Source organism: Sturnus vulgaris, chromosome 3 (assembly GCF_052056855.1).
Source record: "Sturnus vulgaris isolate bStuVul1 chromosome 3, bStuVul1.hap1, whole genome shotgun sequence".
Classification (NCBI taxonomy): Eukaryota; Metazoa; Chordata; class Aves; order Passeriformes; family Sturnidae; genus Sturnus; species Sturnus vulgaris.
The window spans coordinates 15,896,079-15,916,462 of record NC_142245.1 but is presented as its reverse complement, the minus strand read 5'-3'; the positions used below and the strand labels follow the sequence as shown (position 1 = coordinate 15,916,462).

The 20,384-nt window shown below is 42.0% G+C and overlaps 1 protein-coding gene across 1 annotated transcript; it reads right to left on the bottom strand.

Moving 5' to 3' along the window:
• Positions 1–1,140: 1,140 nt before the first annotated feature.
• Positions 1,141–20,097, bottom strand: LOC106853889 (lutropin-choriogonadotropic hormone receptor). The gene is made up of 10 exons (XM_088162824.1): positions 19,813–20,097; positions 17,245–17,319; positions 14,867–14,941; positions 14,258–14,332; positions 14,088–14,165; positions 11,453–11,521; positions 10,737–10,811; positions 9,385–9,570; positions 6,879–6,959; positions 1,141–4,700 (listed from the first exon to the last, which is right to left on the bottom strand). The coding sequence occupies exons 1-10, from the start codon at positions 19,926–19,928 to the stop codon at positions 3,458–3,460; spliced, it is 2,073 nt and encodes a 690-aa protein (XP_088018950.1). The 5' UTR covers positions 19,929–20,097; the 3' UTR covers positions 1,141–3,457.
• Between the last annotated feature and the right edge of the window lie 287 nt (positions 20,098–20,384).

Genomic DNA, 20,384 nt, shown 5'->3' with positions numbered 1-20,384 from the left:
TTTCTAGTGCAGAGTTGTTTTTGTGTTCCCTCAACATAAACTCTACTTAGAGAAATGGGTACAAGCCATGCACGTGGCAGTAGCTCACCCTACCATGACAACTGCATTCCTCCCGGCCTGCAACATCAACTTTTTGTTAATTCTTCTAGAAATAAAGGTCCAAAAGAAGCTTTGGGCCCTTGTCTTTCTGAGCTGCAGCTTTTCCCTGGCTGGCTCCTGTTCTTTGTAGGGCGAGATGGGCATGGGTAAAGCTGCAGCCAGGCTGCCTCCAAAGAGGATCATCCTGCTGTAAGGACAGTGCTTCACTAAGGCATGCCTCCCCCTGGCTACTGCTCCATGTCTGCTGGAATGAGATATTGTGAGGCATTTTGGTTATCTCTAATCCCTGAGAAGGGTGCAGAGGCTGGGAGAAGGGAAAGAAAAGAAAGGTGGGAGAGAATAAATGCATGGAAGAAATTAAGGGAAATACCCCTGCCCTTGTTCATAATGGTGCAAACCCTTGTGCTAATGCCATAAGGCAGGAAGTAGTTTTTTAACAATTATTGAGTTTCTTGTGTGCTTTTTTTGGGTACATCTGCTACTCTCCAGTAGCAAAGACAGGACATTAAAACTAGAGCACTTGAACCCAGTGTTACATTTCTTTTGTCTTTTATAGATGCTGCTGCTGCAATTTGAAGAATTGTGTATTCAGAGGCAATTAAAATATTCCAGTGTATGATTTCTTTCCCCCCATTTGGATGACTTGTAGCTGCACTGCTGCTACGCTTCAAACCCATAAATGCACAAGAAATGCAGCTCTTACCACATGATAGATGCTTTTAGGTTTCAGCATTCTCTCACAGGCTCTGAGGTGCTCATGCTCTGTAAATGTGCACATTATGAACTGTGGGACCATTTCCACTGTCAGAAAAGACTGGTAGCAGAGGCAGTGTGGCACAGGAATCCATGGGACACAACTGGATATGCTCTTAGCACCAAAAAGGCTCCGAATGGCGCTTCTGAAGTTGACCTGTTTTTCCTGGTCACTATAAAATAACGTAGCTAAAGAGCACTTTGTTTTTAGCTGGTTTTAAAGATAACATTAGTAAAGAATTACAGCTTTGAACAAGACATTTACAACTAAATACATCTAAAGTCAGGAATTTTTATACTGAAAAAGCAATGCTTCGTATTTAAATGTAAGCTCTGGCCAGTGACTTAAGCAGTAAGCAGTGCTTTTGATCTGAATGGTTTATGAATTAATGTTACAGTTTAGCAAACATATTGCTGAAGATGTGACAGGATGAAGTGTGTAATATCAGTTATGGCCTTCAAAGATACTTCAGTAAATGGCTGTCTAAAACTTTACACCAGAAAGAAGGTAAAGTAAAAATAATGAGATTGAGATAGAATAACAAGTGTGAATTGTGTGAGAAGCTCTGGCATGAATCTAAATCTCTTATTAAAGTTTTACTTATTTGCTTACTTTTGTGTGTAGACAAATTTTAAGTATATAAGTTACATTTAATGTTTTGTCAGTGGCTTTTATTTCTTTTTCAAACAGCAGTTTTGTAGATGGTGGATTTCACTCCACTTACTGCAGGTACAAAAAGAAAAATGCCCACAGAGACTCTCTTGCTGCTTGGCTGTTACCTCTGCAGCTCTGTAAGGCAGGTGCTAGCAGTTGTTGTTAATTCTAACTCATCTCCCTTGCATGTAGTTTCCTGACCCTGTTATGCGGTATGGAGGGTGTGCTGGCAAGCTCTTGTCCTGGTGAAATATATTGCAAGTAAATCAGTTATTGCCCACTTAAGATACTGTGCTGTCATGTCCTAAATCACGTGCAGGACTCTTCTATAAGATGTCAGAAGAAATGAGTCTCAAAAATCAGTTTTGAGATAGGTGACAGAGAAGTTTTAGGCCCAGCATCTGTTTTTTTACACCAGCACCTTTGGTTTCTATTATAGTTAAATATTCTATCATAGTCTTATTTGATCATTGGCTAAGCTCAGGGCCTGGTGTGAGTAAAGAGGTGCATCATATGGAATTTGTATTGATTGTTAAATCAGAGAGTTTTAAGTCTCCTCTGCTCTCAATCCGGCTGCTTTCCCCACTTGTGGGAGCTGCTCGTGAGCACAGCTGTGCTTACATCCAGAGCTTTTGCACTGATGGAAATCATGGCATTGCACTGAAGGTAAGAGTGGGTCAGAGATGTTATTTCTAATTATCACAATTATGAACTAATGATAGACCAGTCTAATACAAAGAATTGCTTTCATTAATGTGAAGCAAATTTAGCTTGCAGTGCAGTGTTTTGGCAACAAGAGGAGTGCTTTGGAACTTAGTTGCTGTCACAGACTTGAAAGCAAAGGACTCAGCTGAAAAGGAGAATGTAAAAGGTTTAAAGTGATTGCAATAGTACTGTTCTTTTATGTATCAGACTCTGCATTTACTTAAATTAGCAGTGCAGTCATAAATCTGGACCAGGCATTTAGCATGATCACTTAGCATCAGGCAATGCATAGTGAAAGAAAAGAGATTTTAATGGGAAAACATTATCACAAAAAGGTAACTACTCTGCTACTCTTCTTCATCATCCGGGAATAGATTTGGATTGTGTGTGCTGGAGACCCCGGTGCATTCCTGAATGCCACTGGCACTGGTGATGTCAGAGTGGACAAGTGGAAATAATTTCTGAGACTATCCCAGGAGGGAAAATAAGGCAGCACTTCCTTGCCTGTGCAGGAAGCAGCTCTCTTGCTTCCAAGAGGGAGCCTGATTACCTGATTTGTGTGTGCGCACATGTGATACCCTAAATTGAGTCCTGTGTGCAGCAGGGGGGAGTTTGCATCTTTTGTGATTTCCAGATCACACATAGCTGTGTATGGGTTCATAATTTAAGTAAACTACCCACCAGCTCAGACTGAGATCTAATGTAAACTGCAAAATTGCCAGTGACAAAGGCTCAATAGATCAACTTTCCTCCTTGGTGACATCTTTACAGCCTATTGCTTGAAAGCTCTTCTTAAACTGTGTGTAGGTAGCTGTGTAATTGGAAGTTTCTGTTGATGAAATGGAAGTGTCTAGTTTAGTGCCTCTTTCTTTAAACCAACAATACACAGCTGATAGGAATGAAAAAAGAAGCCATGAAAGGTAGCAAACAGGCTTTAAATACTCCATGGAAGCAGATCTGGAGAAAAGAAGCCAGGCAATCACTATTAGCTTCAAGAGCAACTTGACTAGTCCTGGACTCTTCTGGTTCCCCGTACAGAAAAGTTTTGCCTTCTTCCACATCTATCACCACAAAGGAAGAGAAAGGAAAACACCACTTTGAACGTCAGAACAGTTATGTTGCATAAGAATTACTGACTGACATTTTTATTTATTATGGAATGTTCAAAATATTGTAAAACAATCCCTAGTCGCTAAGATAATCACAACTGGCCTGGCAAAGTGCTGCATCTCTTGGCACTCTGGGTTAATTTTCTTTGTGAGATGTCTTGTCCTGTGGTGCAGGATAGGGCTTCTCTAAGGCTGACAAGAGCAGGAATGCTTGGGAGGCTTTACTGGGGGCTGTGGCTGTGCCGCCGTTCTTGCAGTTGGAGTTATAAGCAGAGAAATAGTTCATCCTGTAGAGCTCTGCTCGGCTCTTGCAGCAACCAAGCTTGCTCAACAGCAGAAAGAAATCCCTCCGAAACGCTTTGGTGAAAATCGCGTAGAGAAAGGGGTTTGCGCAGGAGTTGACGGGGTAAAATAAAACCAGCAGGATCTTGGAGTTGGTCACTGTGATGAGAGGAACTTTGAAGGCAGCAGATATAGCAAAAAAGGAGATGGGGGCCATGCAGGTGAAATCCGTGAAGATCAGTATTGCCATTCTCTTGGCGACCTTGGTGTCTTTATTGGCAGCGACCAGCTCTGGGTTCTGCACAGCGATGTAAATCTTGATGTAGCAAGCACAAATGACAATGAAAGCGACAACATTCAGCACCAAGATCAGCAGGATGTAGGCTTGGGACAGGCCCGTTTCGATATCCATGGGCAAACAGATGCTGACCTTCATGTAGCTGCTGACCCCGAAGAGAGGCAGCACGGCTATCCCAATGGAGAACAGCCAGCCCCCGAGCATGATGGGCACGGCATGGCGCAGCCGCAGCTTGCGGTCCAGCTGCATGGCGTAGGTGATGGTGTGCCAGCGCTCCAGGGTGATCACCGTCAGCGTGTACACCGACAGCTCGCTGGCAAACACCGTGAAGAAGCCGGCCGTGCTGCAGCCGCTGCCCGTCTGCCAGTCGATGGCGTGGTTGTAGTACTGGCCGCTGGTCTGGGCGTCCACGGAGGCGATCAGCAGCAGGTACAGCCCCATGCAGAAGTCGGCGAAGGACAGGTTGCACATGAGGAAGCGGGGGACAGTGAGCTTGTAGTGGCTGGTCAGGAGAACGAGGAGCACGGTGAAATTGCCGGCGATGGCGAGGATGTTTATGAACCAGATCAGCACTCTGAGGAAACTGTATCCCAGGATGTCTTCGCAGGGATTAAAGGCATCTGGTTCCGGAGTGCACGTGAGGACTTTAGGCTGACAAAAGTCATACTCAAAGTCAAAGCCGGCCATTTCGCTGTCATCGAAAATGGTAGAGTAGCTGTAGGGAGAACTTTCATCATCTATTGCAAAGGGGTGCGTGTTCCTCTCCACTGACCACAGCAATGTGTTGTTGGACTCATCTCTGTAACCATGAAAAAAACACCCCCCCAAACAGAAGTGAATTATTTGTTACATGCTACTCGCATTCTTTTGCAAAAGACAACAGATAACAGTTTTTTTAAAACAATGACTTCCTCCATGTGTTTCTACAGGGTGTTTACAAATAACGAAGCCTTGTAAGGATGCTTTGTGTTTGGGAAGCAGCCTTGGAGAGCAGCAGGGGTCACAGTCCCATCCACAGAAATGCTCTCTTATACAACTTGCTTATTTGTAAGTACTTCACTTTTAGTGCTCTGTGACGGAGCCATGGTTCTCATGCTGCTGGCTGGCTGCAGTCCAAGCCACAGTAAAACTTGGGCTGATGGATTACAGGTTTGATACACAGAGGTTTCTTAGGCAGTTGCAGAGGCCATACTAAAATAACCTATGGATTTTAACTGTGCACCATTGCTCCCCTTAGGAAAGGCACTTAGCAAACAAATTCCTGAGACTATGTATGGCTTGAGAGGTGCTGAGGAATTTGCTGCATGCAGTATTATAGGGCAAGGAGTGTGGTTAACTAAATCACATTGATAGCTAGGAATTTATTAAATTTAGGCTGCACCCAATTCCTAATAAAAATGTTGTAGGTTTAAAAAATAGACTGATAAAATCTCTAGGTCATCAAGAGTGTGGTGATAAGCCTACCAAAGAATAACTTCCCTGCCATAACAGGTGCCTATTTCTCAACTTTTCAATCATTGCAACTGTGAGTGTTTGGTGGGCAAACACTCAGTCTGCAGTGTGAGACCTGGAAAATATCTCTGTTGAGGGCAACTCTTGAGAAAACTGGTAGCTTTAGGATAATTTCTATACATGCTTAAGCTTCCACATCTACTGAAGCATGTCCATTAAATGATATTTCTGCGGCAGGGTCTTCTGGCAAATGAAACTGAGCTGCTTTTCACCTATTCCTGTGGAGCAAATAACATCCCAAACTTATTATCCTAACTCTTCTCTCTGTATATGGAAAACTGCCCAATGTCTTGCATTTACTTGCCTGGCTCAAACTGGAAGAGCAGGGAATACATTTGACTCTATTTACTTATAAAAATGATTGTGATTTTCTGAGAGGCTGTGTGAATGTGCTGCTATGTGCAAGCTGTATTTTTGTGGGTTTTTTTCTTCTTACTAATAAGAATTCAGGACTTTCAGATGATTTCTGCTGTGGTTCTGCAGCCATTAAGCCCATGAACCATAACCTTACTTTCACTTGCTTTTTATAAGAAAATTGCTGGGATTGGGATTTGCCAAAGCAAAAAGCTTCAGGAGCCAATAGGCTAGGCAGATTACTTAATGCATAGCAGGAGAGCAACAGATGCTAATCCAAAACAAGCAGATAGATAAAACCAAATGGCAAGTGTAGGAGGCCTCACCAACCAGCAAGATAATGTCCAAGAAAGTAATTATCCCAATGAGTCAATCATATTTCAGCTGCATATAGCCATTGGAATTTTGTGACCATAACCTTGTTTCTTCTAGACTTTAGAATGCTTTGACGCCATGTCAGGGCTGCTAAGAAGTCCCAAGGTCTCCCATTTATAGCTGCAGAGGGATGAAGAATAGCAAATCTTTAAACTTCTCCCTTAAAAGCTGGGCTAGAGCCTGTGTCATCCAGCACAGCCAACACAACAGTTTTGATTTTAGCCTTTCTCATTGTCACACTGAATATTGTTATGTGATGATATGAAAAGACATGTTTAGATGGAGTAAACCACTGGCACGGGGTCATCACACTTCTAGCTCAGGGACTCCATTCTACTGTGGAAAACTATTGCTATGCAGAGTTCTAATTATCCTTTCTATAGGAAAAAAAAAGTCAACAATAGCAGCTCTTCTTTGAATCACACCAACAAATGCATTTATTTAGAGAATGGAAAGTCTCCATGTAGGCCACTAACTTCTGTAAATATTTAATTATTGTTTTGAAGCCCTTTCAGAATTCAGAAGACAAACTGGAATGAGTAAAGCTTGTGAAATCATGAGGGTTTTTAATTCTCCTCTCCTTTGGAACATCCAAATCTTGGTCTAATGATAGTAAAATTACCACTGTGCAACCTGAAGGGGTGACTGAATTGGCAGGCAAAGACCTGCTTAGTGAAAAAATATGTGAGCAGGTCTGTATTTGCTACTGCCATCATCTCTGTGCAGAGGTACTTACAGCATTTCGTGAGTCGGTTTCCTCATGGTGCTTTCACACTCCTCGGAGAAGTTGTCAAAAATGGAAAGCAACAAATTCTGTCTGCAAGAAAGATGGGAAGAAAGTTAAGTTGCAGGCTGGATTTTGGCCAAAGCCTTGTCTTCTCTGCATGTAAGGTAAGCCAGCACTGGCCTCAAGGCAGCACAAACGTTCCTGCAGACATCTGGAAGTGGGAAGAAGACTTCAAATGCTGTGAAGATAGGCAGTGTAAGGATGTGTAAGGTGTGTAAAGATGGTCTTTCAGTTTGGATGTATTTTTTTTATAGTGGAATAATTTGAACTGGAATTTAAAAGTTAGCGTTGTGAAATACTGTAAAGAAGTGGGCCAGATTCTCCACCATGATGAATGGAAACAGTTTGGCTGGCTTTTGGAAAAGTGCTTGTTAACAGCTGCTGGGAAACTGGCCTGATACAGAACCACAGAATGGGTCAGGTTGGAAGGGACCGTGGTGGGTCAGCTGGTCCAACCTCACTGTGTCATCCTAGAGCACATTCCAGACAGTTCTGGAATATCCCCAGTGAGGGAGACTCCACGCCCTCTTTGTGCAACCCATTCCAGTGTTCGTTTACCTGCACAGAGGGAAGCTCTTCCTCATATTCAGATGGAACTTCCTGTGCATCAGTTCCTGCCTGTTGCCTCTTGTCCCATTGCCCAGAAGAGCCTGGTCCAACCTCTGACCCCTCCCTTCAGATACAGACACTGATGAGGTTCCCTCTCCAGCCTGGGCTGGCCCAGCTCCCTCAGCCTCTCCTCAGAAGGGAGATGCTCCAGTCCCTGGATCATCTCTGTAGCCCTCCACTGGACCAGCTCCAGCAGCTCCTTGTCTCTCTTGCCCTGAGGATCCCTGAACTGGACACAGCACTCCAGACTGGCTTCACCAGGGCTGGGCAGAGGGGCAGGATCACCTCCCTGACCTCCTGGCAATGCAGTTCCTAATGCACCCCAAGATACCATTGGCCTTCTTGGCCACAAGGACACACTGCTGGCTCAGGGACAGGTCCCCAGGTCCTCTCCTGAGCTGTTTTCCAGCAGATCAGTCCCAAGCCCATACTGGTGCGTGGGGTGGATCTTCCTCAGGTGACCCTATTTTAAAAATTGTCTGGTATCTGGAGGTAGACTTTGCATGCTTGAAGTAAAGCAGTTTGAATAGTTCAAGTCAGATTTGGCAAAATCTCTGGTTTGAGGCTTTGAAAGTAGCAGCCACATACTCCACCAGTATGAATGGAAATGGCTTTGTCTCACCTCATTGCTGATGCCCCTGGTAGGGCAGCAGACATTTCCAGATTTGCATGAGATTTTCTCCCCAGCAATTTACTAAGAACACAGTCACTTAATATAAGAAAGTGACTTACTAAGGCACGCCTGTTTTTATAGACCATGCTCGTGCTGCAAAGTCAAGCACCCAAAAAACAATACAGTATCAGAAATGTAGTTATCTTTATTAGAATAAATACATTCTTTTCTCTGCCAGAGTTGCTCCTGGATTTAGTACACTCAGAGATGTGATCTGTGACTGAATAAGTTCATTAGCAATGGAAATGCTTGACAGTAGAATCTTTGTTCTGTTCTTACAGAATCAAGAACTCTTTAGTAAAATGAGGTAGGCAGAGAAAGCATAGGTGAGCCCCTGATTTTACCCTAAAGAACTGGAATCTACTCCTGCCTTTCCAGGATATCCCTTAAGTGAAGGCATGGGGGTGACACTGATCAGGCCTTTCACAACTGCCTGCTCAGTACATCATTTCTGTGGTCATCACTTGAGAAGGACAAGAAACAAGTCACCTTCATGGTTCAAACAAAACTAATTTGGGGTTGCTTTGTCTGCCTAAAGCCAACTGGGGGTAGGTTTCTTTGAAACATAAATGCTGAAAAATCAGCTCCAGTTGTCTCGGATTAACTGCCCCAGGTTTGTGGATACAAAGATTTCCCTGTGCCATGGTTCCAGTTGTGGGGGGAACAGTACTGTCTATTACTTGAAATAGTTGGAACTAAACTATGTAATCTCTCTCTGTGGGCTTGTGGCAGGCACTAATTTTGGTGGGTAATTGAAAACTTGCCCTTTCAACTATGTCATCATATCACCTGTATTAATTAAGCTAAAGGCTACAGGGGTTTCATTTTTTTTTATTTAGGACAATGTGCTGTTTGATAAAGGTTTGTCTTCTGTGTGCCAGTAGGCTTTTAATTGAGATACCAAGAAAAAGATAAGTTTTAAGCAAACTCAGAGTAATATTTCTGCTGGCAGATCCAGGGCACAGGATGGGATCCATTTCTGCTCCAAAATAAATGGACATAATTTTCCTGGCTTTAGCAGAGATTTGCTGTTTCCTGCAAGGCCTTGCAATGCACCACAGCTTCCCTGTAACTGGAATAAAGATAATCAAACCTTGTAAGCTGAATAAAGCAGAATTGCCATTTTGGAGCTTCTGAAGCACTGCAGTACAATAATGTGCTATTTGGACTTACTTTTCTGTCCTTAGATTTCGAAAAGCACAGCAGTGGCTGGGATATGTTAGGACAGCTTCCAGAAGACTGCTGAATTTATCCAGTGGTGGCAGCCTCTTTAAGGAGTAAGATGATGTTGCATTTAAGACCTGAATGGCCTCCAGCCCATAACTAGGCAGGGACTCCAGCGCAGTTGAAGAAATATCCCTGCGAAACAAAGACAGCAGTCACTTTTCTTTTCATCCCTATAAAAATGCCACCAAAGCATGATGGTAGGTAACAGCAACTGCTTTTTTCACAAAGGTTCAGATCTACAAAGCCACTTCAGCATCTGATACCTAGCTCAGAGACACGGTCTGTGAAACTATAGAGCAGAAGGGTAAGAGCATCCCTGTGGCTCAGCAGCTCCAGCCAGGAAAGGAGCTCCCTTGGTCCTGGGTAAACTGAAACCCACCACTCCAGAGCCTATGTCCTGACCTTTCCATTTGAAATTCATGCATGGAGTGAGGGACGCCTCTTTAAGCCAGAGACAGGGAGAGAAGAAGGTGGGCAGTAGTGACTCTCCAGCCAGCTAACAGGTAGGACACCCTCCTTGCTCTCTGCTTGGCTCTGAAGGGCTGTTCTAGGTGCTTTAATTAAATGGATATTAATTAAAACCCCCAGAGAATCTGTCATTCTTGCCAACACAAACTTAAGCAGTTTGGCTTACAGTAACTTCAGAGGGGCTGTTTGTGTGAAGGAAGTCCATCAGTGAGTAAGGATTTTCAGAGTCAGTCTCTGAAACTTTGTTTAATTAAACAAAGGAAAAAAGGCCCACAATTCTGAAAGTGATATTAGTAATGCCATGTTCCATAAAGCACCAATAAAAGACGTGCAGCACAGAGTGCTATTTACAGAACCACACTGTATTTTATTGCATGGAGTTAGAGCCAGGGCAGCCCTCCACTAAGTCCTTGATTAATAAATCTTGAAGATGATAATAATGAATTTTATTCAGCATGAGCTTACAGCGTGCAATCAGCTGGTTCACTTTTATAAACAAATTCTGAATCAAGATATATTGCCAAAACATATCCATCCTACCAAAGGACAAGTTAGTTTACAATGTCAGAATATAAGATACAGGAACAAGATCAGGAGGATGTGACACAAAGCACAAACCAAAATGTCTAAGAGGTGGAGATCAATGCCAGCACTGTTTTCCAGGGTGCAAACTCCTTTCACTCTGTAATTTCATGGCATCTCGTTGACTTTGTACACAGAGGGTAAGAGATCAAATCTCCTTCCAGACTCGCAGCCTGTGTTTGCTGTGGTGACACAGCTCTGGTGGCAGTGCAGGGCACTCAGGCACTGCAGTGGCAGTGGATACTTACAGGACATCTGGCCCTGTGGCCCCTCTCAGAGCATCGTTGTGAATCCGCCTGAGGTTCTTGTTGTCCTTCAGGATTCTGTGGAACCGAAAATGAACTCTCTTTACATGTCTGTTTTAAAAATCACTCTTTTGGTTTCTTCTTCACACCTGTTTCAATTCTTTTTCCCACCACCGCAGTGCTTGTTTCACTGTCTGACTGGGGGGTGCTTGTATTTCCCATGTAATCTTTACTTCCTGTGATGCCATCAGATCATTATCATCTAAATTTAAATCTGATAAATTCCAAATTCTTCTGACTTAAGCCAGGAAAAACCAGACTGGTTCTTTCACTACAGAAGCAAATATACATTTTACCCAAAACAAGAGACTAATTCCCCAGCGTGTGAGAGGGATTAAAAAATTATTGATGTTTCCAGACATAAATTGTAGATTCCTTAGTCTGGGCTACTGTTTCAAGTGTTATCCTAATTTATGAAATTTTCTTAAGAATTATGAGCTTTTCTCACAAAAGCTGTACTATTTTAAGGGATGTTGTTTCAGGAAAAGCAGTGAGAGCTGCAGGATTAATGACTGAATCACAATGACACTGAAAGATGCAGTTTTCTCATGGGTATTGAGAAACAGAAGACACAGCCAGTTAAACTGAAGGAAGAGTCTCTGACTGTATTTAAATTGTTATTTACTGTTTAAATTACTGAGGAGGGATAGCATACTCACAATTGATTCAGCTTTGTCCCATTGAAGGCATGGCTGTGGATATCTTCAAATCCATTTTTATACAGCTTGCTGGAGATTGAATAAACGTAAAGGAAAAAGATTTGGAAAAGGTGAGGTTACATTATGTACTACAAGTTTCAGACCTCGCTGCTGCATTCATTTTAATGATTAGAGGCTCTGCTTATAAAGAAGGAAGGGAACTATAGCTCTTAAATTAAGAAAGGTGCAGTTTAAATTTTCTAAACTCCTTCCTGCTGAGTTGCTGAAGAGAACTTCTGCTGAGGTACTGATCCTCCCCCTGCTGAGCTCTCTCTCCTGCCTACCTGGGGCTGAGATCCAGAAACAACACATGAGTCCAGGTAAGCTCCTGGCACACAGACAGCAACCTGGAGGCAGAAGACCTGGATTTTGTGGTGTCAGCAGGTGCAGATGGAAGACTGCAAGGCCTAGAGATGTGTCAGGTGGAAAGCAACTGTAAAGCCTGGAATGAGCTGCTGGATTGCAGATCCTCTGCGAATGGACAAATCTTCCAAGAGACAGCTTTGCAGAGAGGCTGGGGTGAGTTGTGCATCATCCAGCAGTCAGTGAGTAATCAGCTTTCCCAAAGTGATTTGGGCTGTGGAAGCCTTGCTGTCCCCTGCACTGCACAGGGACACTGGATGCCACCCTGCTTCCTGATTCCCTTGGGCCAGACACCTAAAGCCTGAGCTCTGCTACACCTCAGGTCCAGATCTTTTCCTTCATTAGGAGATGTAACCTACGGGTCTGTTAATATTCGTTTGTAATATTAAGTTCGTGTATCCAATGGAAATTCAATATAGTCACTTGTATATATTGTTTTTTTCTTTAATATTAAGCTCTATTAGAAAACTTGGAACTGTTTATGAATTAAACAACATTTTTGTTGCTTTTCCACTTGCTTTTGGGAAACACAAATTGGCCCTATGAAACCTGCTCCCACATCCTCAAGTGTGGGGAGCACCTGACTCCATTTGATAGATGCAGTACAATGCTGAAATTAGTGATAGCCTTAAAGACCATGACAATATGTAGGATCAATTTCCCAATCCACAAGAAACATTAACTGCTGGAAAGGCTAAATTAGCTATTTGCAGTGCAAAGTATGACTGCAGGGTGACTTTACACCTCCACAGATTACTTGTGTTTCACCAGACCATGCTGTAGCAAGAGGAATTACTCCACCTAATTACAGCTAACCACATGGGGTGGAGTTAACACGTAGCTCTACAATTAGGAAGCTGCTGATAAGATAATTCTTTTCTTTTTGTGGTGAGCTCCCAGTCACAAAAGGATGGGAGAAAAATGACTGTTGCTGTTTTCTGACTTCCTCCCATTTAATACATTTAGGGTTACAGTAAAGACTTTAAGCACCTTTCTCCATCTCTTTTATGTTCATTTTCTTGCACCATTAGCAGAATCATAATTTTGCTGAAGTTATTTTGAGAGCTTGTTGGGAGGAAAGACGCTCATAAGATGAAATGGTGCACTAATCCAAGCAATTGCTCCTCTTTAGCGCCGTGCAGGAGTAGCATTCTGTCACATTTATACCCAGTTCCTCTCTCGTTTCCAGAAGGTATTGGTCAGTACATAAAATCTGGGTTAAAATTACTCTCATGCTGGCACATCAGCCTGATGAAGAGTCCATCAGCTGCAGTTCTTGCTCATGTGCATGGCTCCTTTGCAGGTGCAAATACCCATGGAGTTTTGGGCAGGGCTCCTGTTGGATGTGTACTGGAGCCTGGCCCCCAAAGGCTGGCTTCACTGGGCTCCCCTGGGGCCCGTGGCTACCACACCCAGTGGGTGCCTGCTGCTGCTCTCTGTGGCTCACAGGGTCCTTCCTTGGGAAACCCAAATTTCGGCCACCTCCTGCCAAGAGGCTCAGCTTGGGATCTCTCCTCTTCCAGCACTACTTTGTGGAAGTTTTTCTGAAGACAAGTGAGCTGTGAAGTCCATACAGAGTTCTTGCTGTGCTGGCAGAGAGGACATCTCTTGGCTTTCTGCTGCTTTCTGCGTTCCTCAGGTGGCATCTCATAGCACCACACGCACCCACCTCACAGGGGGCTGGAGCAATGAACCCACTGTTGGCTAAAAGGAAAGTCTTGGGTGTGGACACTTAGGAAAGTAAGCTGAGGCAAATGAAATCAGAGTAAGAAGCAGCATCTGTAGTTTGCATAAATTTCTTCAGTGTCTCCATCCCTCCTCTTCAGAGGGACCCTGTGCAGCTGAAGCTCAGCTCCCTCAGACTGCTTGGTCCCTGAAAGCAAGGTTTCAAGAAACCACATCTCTGAGGTAAGAAAAACGGCTTTGGCCTTCAATGCAGTTTTTGTAGTCAATATCCTGCTGATGGTATTTTTAAAAACAACATTGCATGGAAGATGAAAATTTAGATCCCTGGTCCTATTTTCTTTCCTAAGTGAAGTTATCTTTTGGATAAAACTCTGCTCTTCATCTTGAAGAACATCCCTATGTTTCTTAGGCATTTAAAATTCAACACACAATACATATATATATTTTAGAGGGCTTAATGTCAAGATTTTCATGAAGTCGACCCACTTTCCTCAAGCAGAAGTGTTATCCTCGCAGAAGGAAGTGGAGCTAGGATTATTTTACTCACAGTGTCAGTGATTCATTGTTCATCCCTTGGAAAGCATTTTGTGGTATAATTGTCATACGCAAGTTATCACAGAGCTCCCTTTGGAAGGAAAGAAAAAACGTATTTTTGTCAGTGACTCAGGAACAAGATGGAAAACACTCATATCTGGGTTAGGATGAGTCTCTACTTACAAAATAAAATGAGCTTCCAGTGAGAAGATCTGTGTCAGGTCTGGAAATTTTCTTATTCCAGTGTTACAAATGCTCCTAGAGAAAAGCATAATTCTCATTTGTAGAAGAAATATTACCAGAGTGGATGCAACAAGAAGCTGACTTGGTAGGTCTAAGTTTAACAGTGCTTTTAAAAGTGACTGACAAATCTAATTTTTTAAGTAGGCTCCAAAGGTATTTGTAAGGCCTGTAAAAATAAAGTTTTTAGAAGTCTCAAGCAGTGTCCTAGAAGAGCAGCATATGTCCTTACTACATTAAGCATGAGGAAGAGATTTTAGTGACATCTTTTTTTTAGTACCCTGTTAGTCTGAAAGCTTTATTCTAGAAATAAGCACTTACCAGAACTACTTTGCAGACTTCTGTTTTGTCCATCCCTGCCCTGCTCTTGTACACTGAAAGACCTCACTATTGGCTAACTCCAGGTTAAAGCTATTGTAAAGAGTATGTACTTCTAGGATATTGTAATGCATAAAAAAACCTTTTTCCTTACACTCCTTAATTTGATTTGTCTACTCCTTTGGAGAAAAGAATAAATAAAGCAAAGAGAGAAGGAATAGAACTCTTTCTTACAAGTATTTTAGCCTTGGAAGATTTCTGAATGCTCCGTCCTCAATGTGCAACAGATTTTTTGTGTTCAGGATTAATCTGTAATGAGGGAAAAATATTTCAGTATTAGAATCATTATAGATTTGGGAGGGCCCTGATTTTGCTTGTGATTTACTTCCTTAGAAAACAGCCTGCAAATATGCTGCTGGATGCATTTTGAGGCACTGTTGGTAATACAAATGCACTGCAATTTTTATGCAGCCAACAAAAGATAACTGCCTGAATTCTCATGGTTCTCTGAGCTAGTCTTGGTTTGGATATCCTGGTCACTGGTGGGAGTTAGCATTTTGGGCTTGGACATGGCGCCAAACCTGGACCTGAGTGTGTGTGTGTGTCTGGTCCTTTGTCTTGGCTTGCAAAGCAGGATGTGACCAAAAGTATGTATTCTATCACCATCTGTTAAACCAAAGGTGGGGCAGTGTTCCTTATCTTTCCCCAACCCATCCTTCCTCCAAGAAGATATCTTCTGTTAATGGGCCATTGACTGCCACTGCATGACTGATAAAATTACATCATCCCGTTGGGAGATGCTCCACCCTGGGGGAGGAGCCAAGCATTTCCTACCTAGGTAAAAACTGAGATTGGGAACATCAGAGCAGCTTTTTTCCACAGGATTCCAGAGGAAAACAACACCCTTCTACATCATCACTGGAACTTTGGAGGAAAACTGCACCCTTCTACAGGAGCACTGCTTCAACAGAACCACATCTGTCATCCAGGAGGATGCAACCACCATTTAATGGGACTGCTACCAGCACCCTGATAGGGTGTCAGGTTGTATTCTGACTCTGTCTGTGTTTTTTTGTTTTGTATTCTGTATTTTTATTTTCCTAGTAAAGAACTGTTACTCCTATTCCCATATCTTTGCCTGAGAGCTCCTTAATTTCAAAATTATAATAATTTGGAGGGAGGGGATTTATATTGTCCATTTCAAGAGAGGCTTCTGCCTTTCTTAACAAACACCTGTCTCTCAAATCAAGACATCCTTGCTCCACAGTCAGATCCCTTCAAATCATCCCTTGTTTCCATTACGTTATTGATGTTCTTCCTAGCCAGGAAAAGCAGTTCCTCAGATAGTTTAACCTCTTAGGAGCACTACGGACTTCCTTAGAGCAGTGGTTGGTAGGAGCGGATCAGAAACTGGGAGAGAAATGTGTAAGAAGTCCTATTTCCTACTGGTCACTTAACAAACAGGCAGATCTCTAAACCAAGGAGCACTTTCTGCAGCTGAACTATCTGGTAAAGTCCTATTTGCCCTAAAGGCCAATAGCTATAGCCCAGCTCCTTCCCAGTGCATGACTTACAAATACAAAGGTTTTAGCATGTGAAACATTAAGAAAAATTGAAATTCAAGGATGCCATTGAACTCACTACCCCGATCATCCATTGAATGTGGACTTGAGCACAGCTTGGGGCATCAAGCCCTGGCAATGTGAGTCCTGCAGAGCACTCAAGATTCAAGGAGGTTTTCTTGCCAGCTTCCTGTAGCTCTTTAATGGCCTTGCTTAGCTTTTGGGTTTTGGAAGGCAGGCGTAAGACAAGCTATCCACAAACTGTAGGTGAATGCATGGGGTCAAATCTTTCATTCCTTCACTAAACACGCCACTGATTCTAGTGGAAATTGGACTCAATCAGAGGTTGACTAATCTGTATCCCTTGCCTATGTGACTAACTGGCTTCAGTGATGTTCACATTAAAAAAAAAAAGAGATGAATTTGTCTTCACTCAGTTGCACAATTTTCAGCCACTCACTACTCATGCTGTGCGAAATAGGCAGTAATGAGCTATTGAATCAGATTTAGAGTTCCCAATTCCACTAAATATTTCAGAGCATTCTCCTAGTCATTGCTTTTAACTCTCTCTCTCAGATGCCTGTGCTGTGGAGGTCAAGTTTAAAATCAGTATGTGTTCTGTTTGAGTAATATTTTAGTGCTCCACAGAAGGGCTATGCATACTAAGCAGCTGCATTTAAATAATGTAGGGCTTTGAAAACGGCATCTTCAAAAAGAAAGATTTTTCTCATCTGTTGTCATCTCGAATTATTTCCCTGCTTAGAAAACCTGACAGTGCCAGAGCTCCACTCCTGCCACTGAGCTCACTGAAAGCAGTGGGACTCCGTGCAGGGAAGTCTCTGCATGAGTGAGATCTCCAAGGCCAGGCCTTACAGAGTGCTCACTATTTTATACAGTACTTTGGAGTGAAGTGTTTCTCATCACAGATCTCAATCAAAGCAAATCGAAGTAACAGAGACAGATTTGGTCCAGGAATACTTCTCTGCAGACTGTTTACTCCTCAATGATCCGAAACCACAACATGGATGCCTTTTTTTAACTGGTGCTCACATTTCAGACAAGGTGGGAAGGCTGTCAAAGGCACTCGCTTCTATTCTCTCCAGGGAGTCGCTCTGAGAGATTTCACTACAATGAAAACAGCAGACACAAAGCAATACATTACCAGAAAAGACCCCAGCAATCAGCTTTCCACTTTGTATTTCCTCCTTTTATGCACACTTGTTCAGCCTCTCCTATCAGTCTTGTCTGTGCCTCACCTCAGACATCCTGGCAGGCTGTGCCAGTGGGGTTTGAGCATTTTTCTGTCTTGGCAAAAGAGAAAGCCAGCCCTTAGGAATAAGCACTGCTGTAACCAATCTCCATTTCCTCAGCAAATTGCAGGTATGCTAGAGACTGAAGGCCAGAACTACTGGCAACAGAGCAAGTCCAAGCCTTGTGAGCCTTTTCCTCCCTTCCATCATTGGTTCTGCTTTAGTGAATTTATTTGCAGGGTGAGGACATGGATAATGTTCACGGTGCTTCATATGATATTATCAAGTCAGAACTATGGTCATCTAATCCACAAATATAGAAATACACAGATATGCATTCAGCACCCTTTATGAACAATTTTTGGATTTAAATGCCATTTTCATTACTTGTATGCAAACTGAAAGGAAGTGGCTCTTTTCATCATGACACAGACCAACAAGACTGTATTTGGTGACACTCTCAGACTGTGATGTACAGATGCTCCTATTCCACATGTGTACTCAAGATTAATCAATACTAACATAGAAAAACAAAATCCACTTATTAAATGCTTGTTAAATCCTTGTTAGATTAAGATCTAAGAGGCTATGCAAAACTCAACTCTGAAAGTAAATAGTATACATTGATGCATATATAAGGGAAAGATCTTCAAAATTTCTCAAGAGAATTGACTAAAAGGACACACAAAATAAACCTAAGATTATACAGTCTCAAGAAAAAATATTTTTCAAACAACTGGAATGTGCCAGTATTGCCACAGTTCTGAGTGATAGCTTAATTCAATTGCAACTATGAGAGGACACCTCAATCCCTTAGACAATACAGAATGAATTCTGTATTTCATTTGTAATGGCAAAGGGGAATGCACACTAGAAATCACATAATTAATGTGTATGTGTGTCTCAAAGACTTATCAAAGATTCTTTTATCATCATAATTCAATGAGAATGTTATTTTTGGTATTGCACTGGTTACTTGTAAATAAAAGATGGATGTACAATAAGTGACCTGCTGGGCACCTAATTCTCAGAGATTCACAGGCTGGGAGGGATCAGTGACTGCTCAGAACTTTTTTGGGGTCTGAAACATGTTTCTTCCATGGGATCCTCCCTGTCAGCCACAGTTTTTCCATTTACATATGTTGGAATGATAATAATTTATCATCTTTCAGAGAGTGATGTGTTGCCAAATAGCTGACTCAGAGATTTATATTTATAAAATATGCATTTGTGAAAGTAGCACTAAATTGCAATAAAATGATGAAGTGTTCTACAAACTAACTTCAGAAAAATACATTGATTCCCACACAGTTAATTTGGAGAGACTCATTAAAAGCACACGAAAAGATCAATTAAATTCTTGTTATGGAAGGGAAAATGTCCAAGAACAAACCATTTTTTATTGAGAATATGATGAGTACAGTTCGAGAAAGTGTAGCCTCAAGTCATACAGGTAGGAGAAATTTTGTAGATTTAAGTTGGTCTCCAGTGTAAAAATGATTAACTTCTCATTAAACATTCAGATGCAAGTGAATGCAAGAATACAGCACCACTGGATTCTGCTTTAATACTGTATTGCAGTTGGATATGTTCAGCAGAGAAGTAGGAAAAGTGCACCTTGAAAAGAAAGCAGCACCTTCTGTGCTGCTGCTTAGGTTCTCAGGGAGGTCATTCCCCTGCTCCTCATTGCACTGCTCTGTCATCAACTTTGTCCTTTAGAGGCCACTCAATGCAGACAAAATAAAAAATAATAAAAAATGGAGACTCAAGCATGCCATTTCAGCTGGAATGACAGCAGAAATGAAGGCAAGAGGGGTGAAAAGAGCCTTACAGTCCGAATCCTTGATGGAAAATAGGTACAATGCTGAGGGTAAAGAAGCAGCTCAGACCCAGAGTGCAAAATTACAGCACTTGCAAGCTGAAAGATCAAAGAAAGGGCTCAGTTCTACTGATCCTCTGCCAAGCTTATTTCTCACTGCAAAATGCTGAGGAAATGTCTTATTTGGGTCTTCTATAAATGTATAACCACCGAGTGCCATGGCTGTCATTGCAGAGGTAATGTTTGATGATAGAAATCTATCTCCTCTGCTAATCAAATGCTCCTCTCATCAGTTACTAAGCTGTATCCAGTTCTCACTGACATTATTAATATTTCATTATTTGATCTTTAAACAGCTGTTAAAAATCACACATTTTCAAAGGATCTTTTGCATACCGTTTACATGAAAAGGAACGCTATGTTTATCCTTCCCCTGTGGTTTTTTTTTTCATCAATAGAGTGTATTAGCCACATATTTTTACATTATTATAAAAGGATGATTTTTGTTAGAAATTAAGGAAAAGCCTATGGAAAATATTCACAACTTACATGATGAAGGTATCTTGAAGTCCTTCAAATGCATGTGATGGGATTACTTTTACAGGGAGATGAGTAAATGATCTGGAAAAAAAAAAGAAGAGAGGGAGGAAATGGTTGTAAGGCATGGGGTTTCCTTGTTTATAATTATACCATTATGGTAAGGAGAAAACCAATAAAGCATAATGCCACCTTATTTTTCCCTCAGTTCTCTGTACCTCTGGAGCCTGATCCATTTGTCATTGATCTCAGCTAAATGGAATTCAAAAGATATTGGGTCAGTTCCTCAACAGCATAAATCTGAGAGTAATCACCATCAAATCAATAATAATCATAACCTATTAAGTAAATTTATAGCCTGATGAAAGTGGGCTGCTACATTCACAGTTAAAGGAAGCTACGGGCTATTTAAAGCTAGATCCTCAGATGAAGTGGCTTTCATAGAAAACTTTCTCTATTAAAAATGTTTACTGCACCCTGTTCTCTTCCCAGCAACATCCCTGTAATGTTGCAGTGTGGCATCATGAATGTGGCTGTGCACAAAGTGTAGAAGAATTTAAAATCAGGCAGGTATAAGGGAATTA

Bases quoted from the DNA above. Each gene is read 5' to 3' on its own strand.
- LOC106853889 (XM_088162824.1), bottom strand. From the start codon at position 19,928: ATGCCTTACAACCATTTCCTCCCTCTCTTCTTTTTTTTTTCCAGATCA. The intron at 17,320-19,812 runs GTAAGTTGTGAA...TTTTCATTGTAG, and splicing joins CTTCAAGATACCTTCATCAT to TGAAATCTCTCAGAGCGACT. The intron at 9,571-10,736 runs GTAAGTATCCAC...TTTGTTTCGCAG, and splicing joins GCCACAGGGCCAGATGTCCT to GGATATTTCTTCAACTGCGC.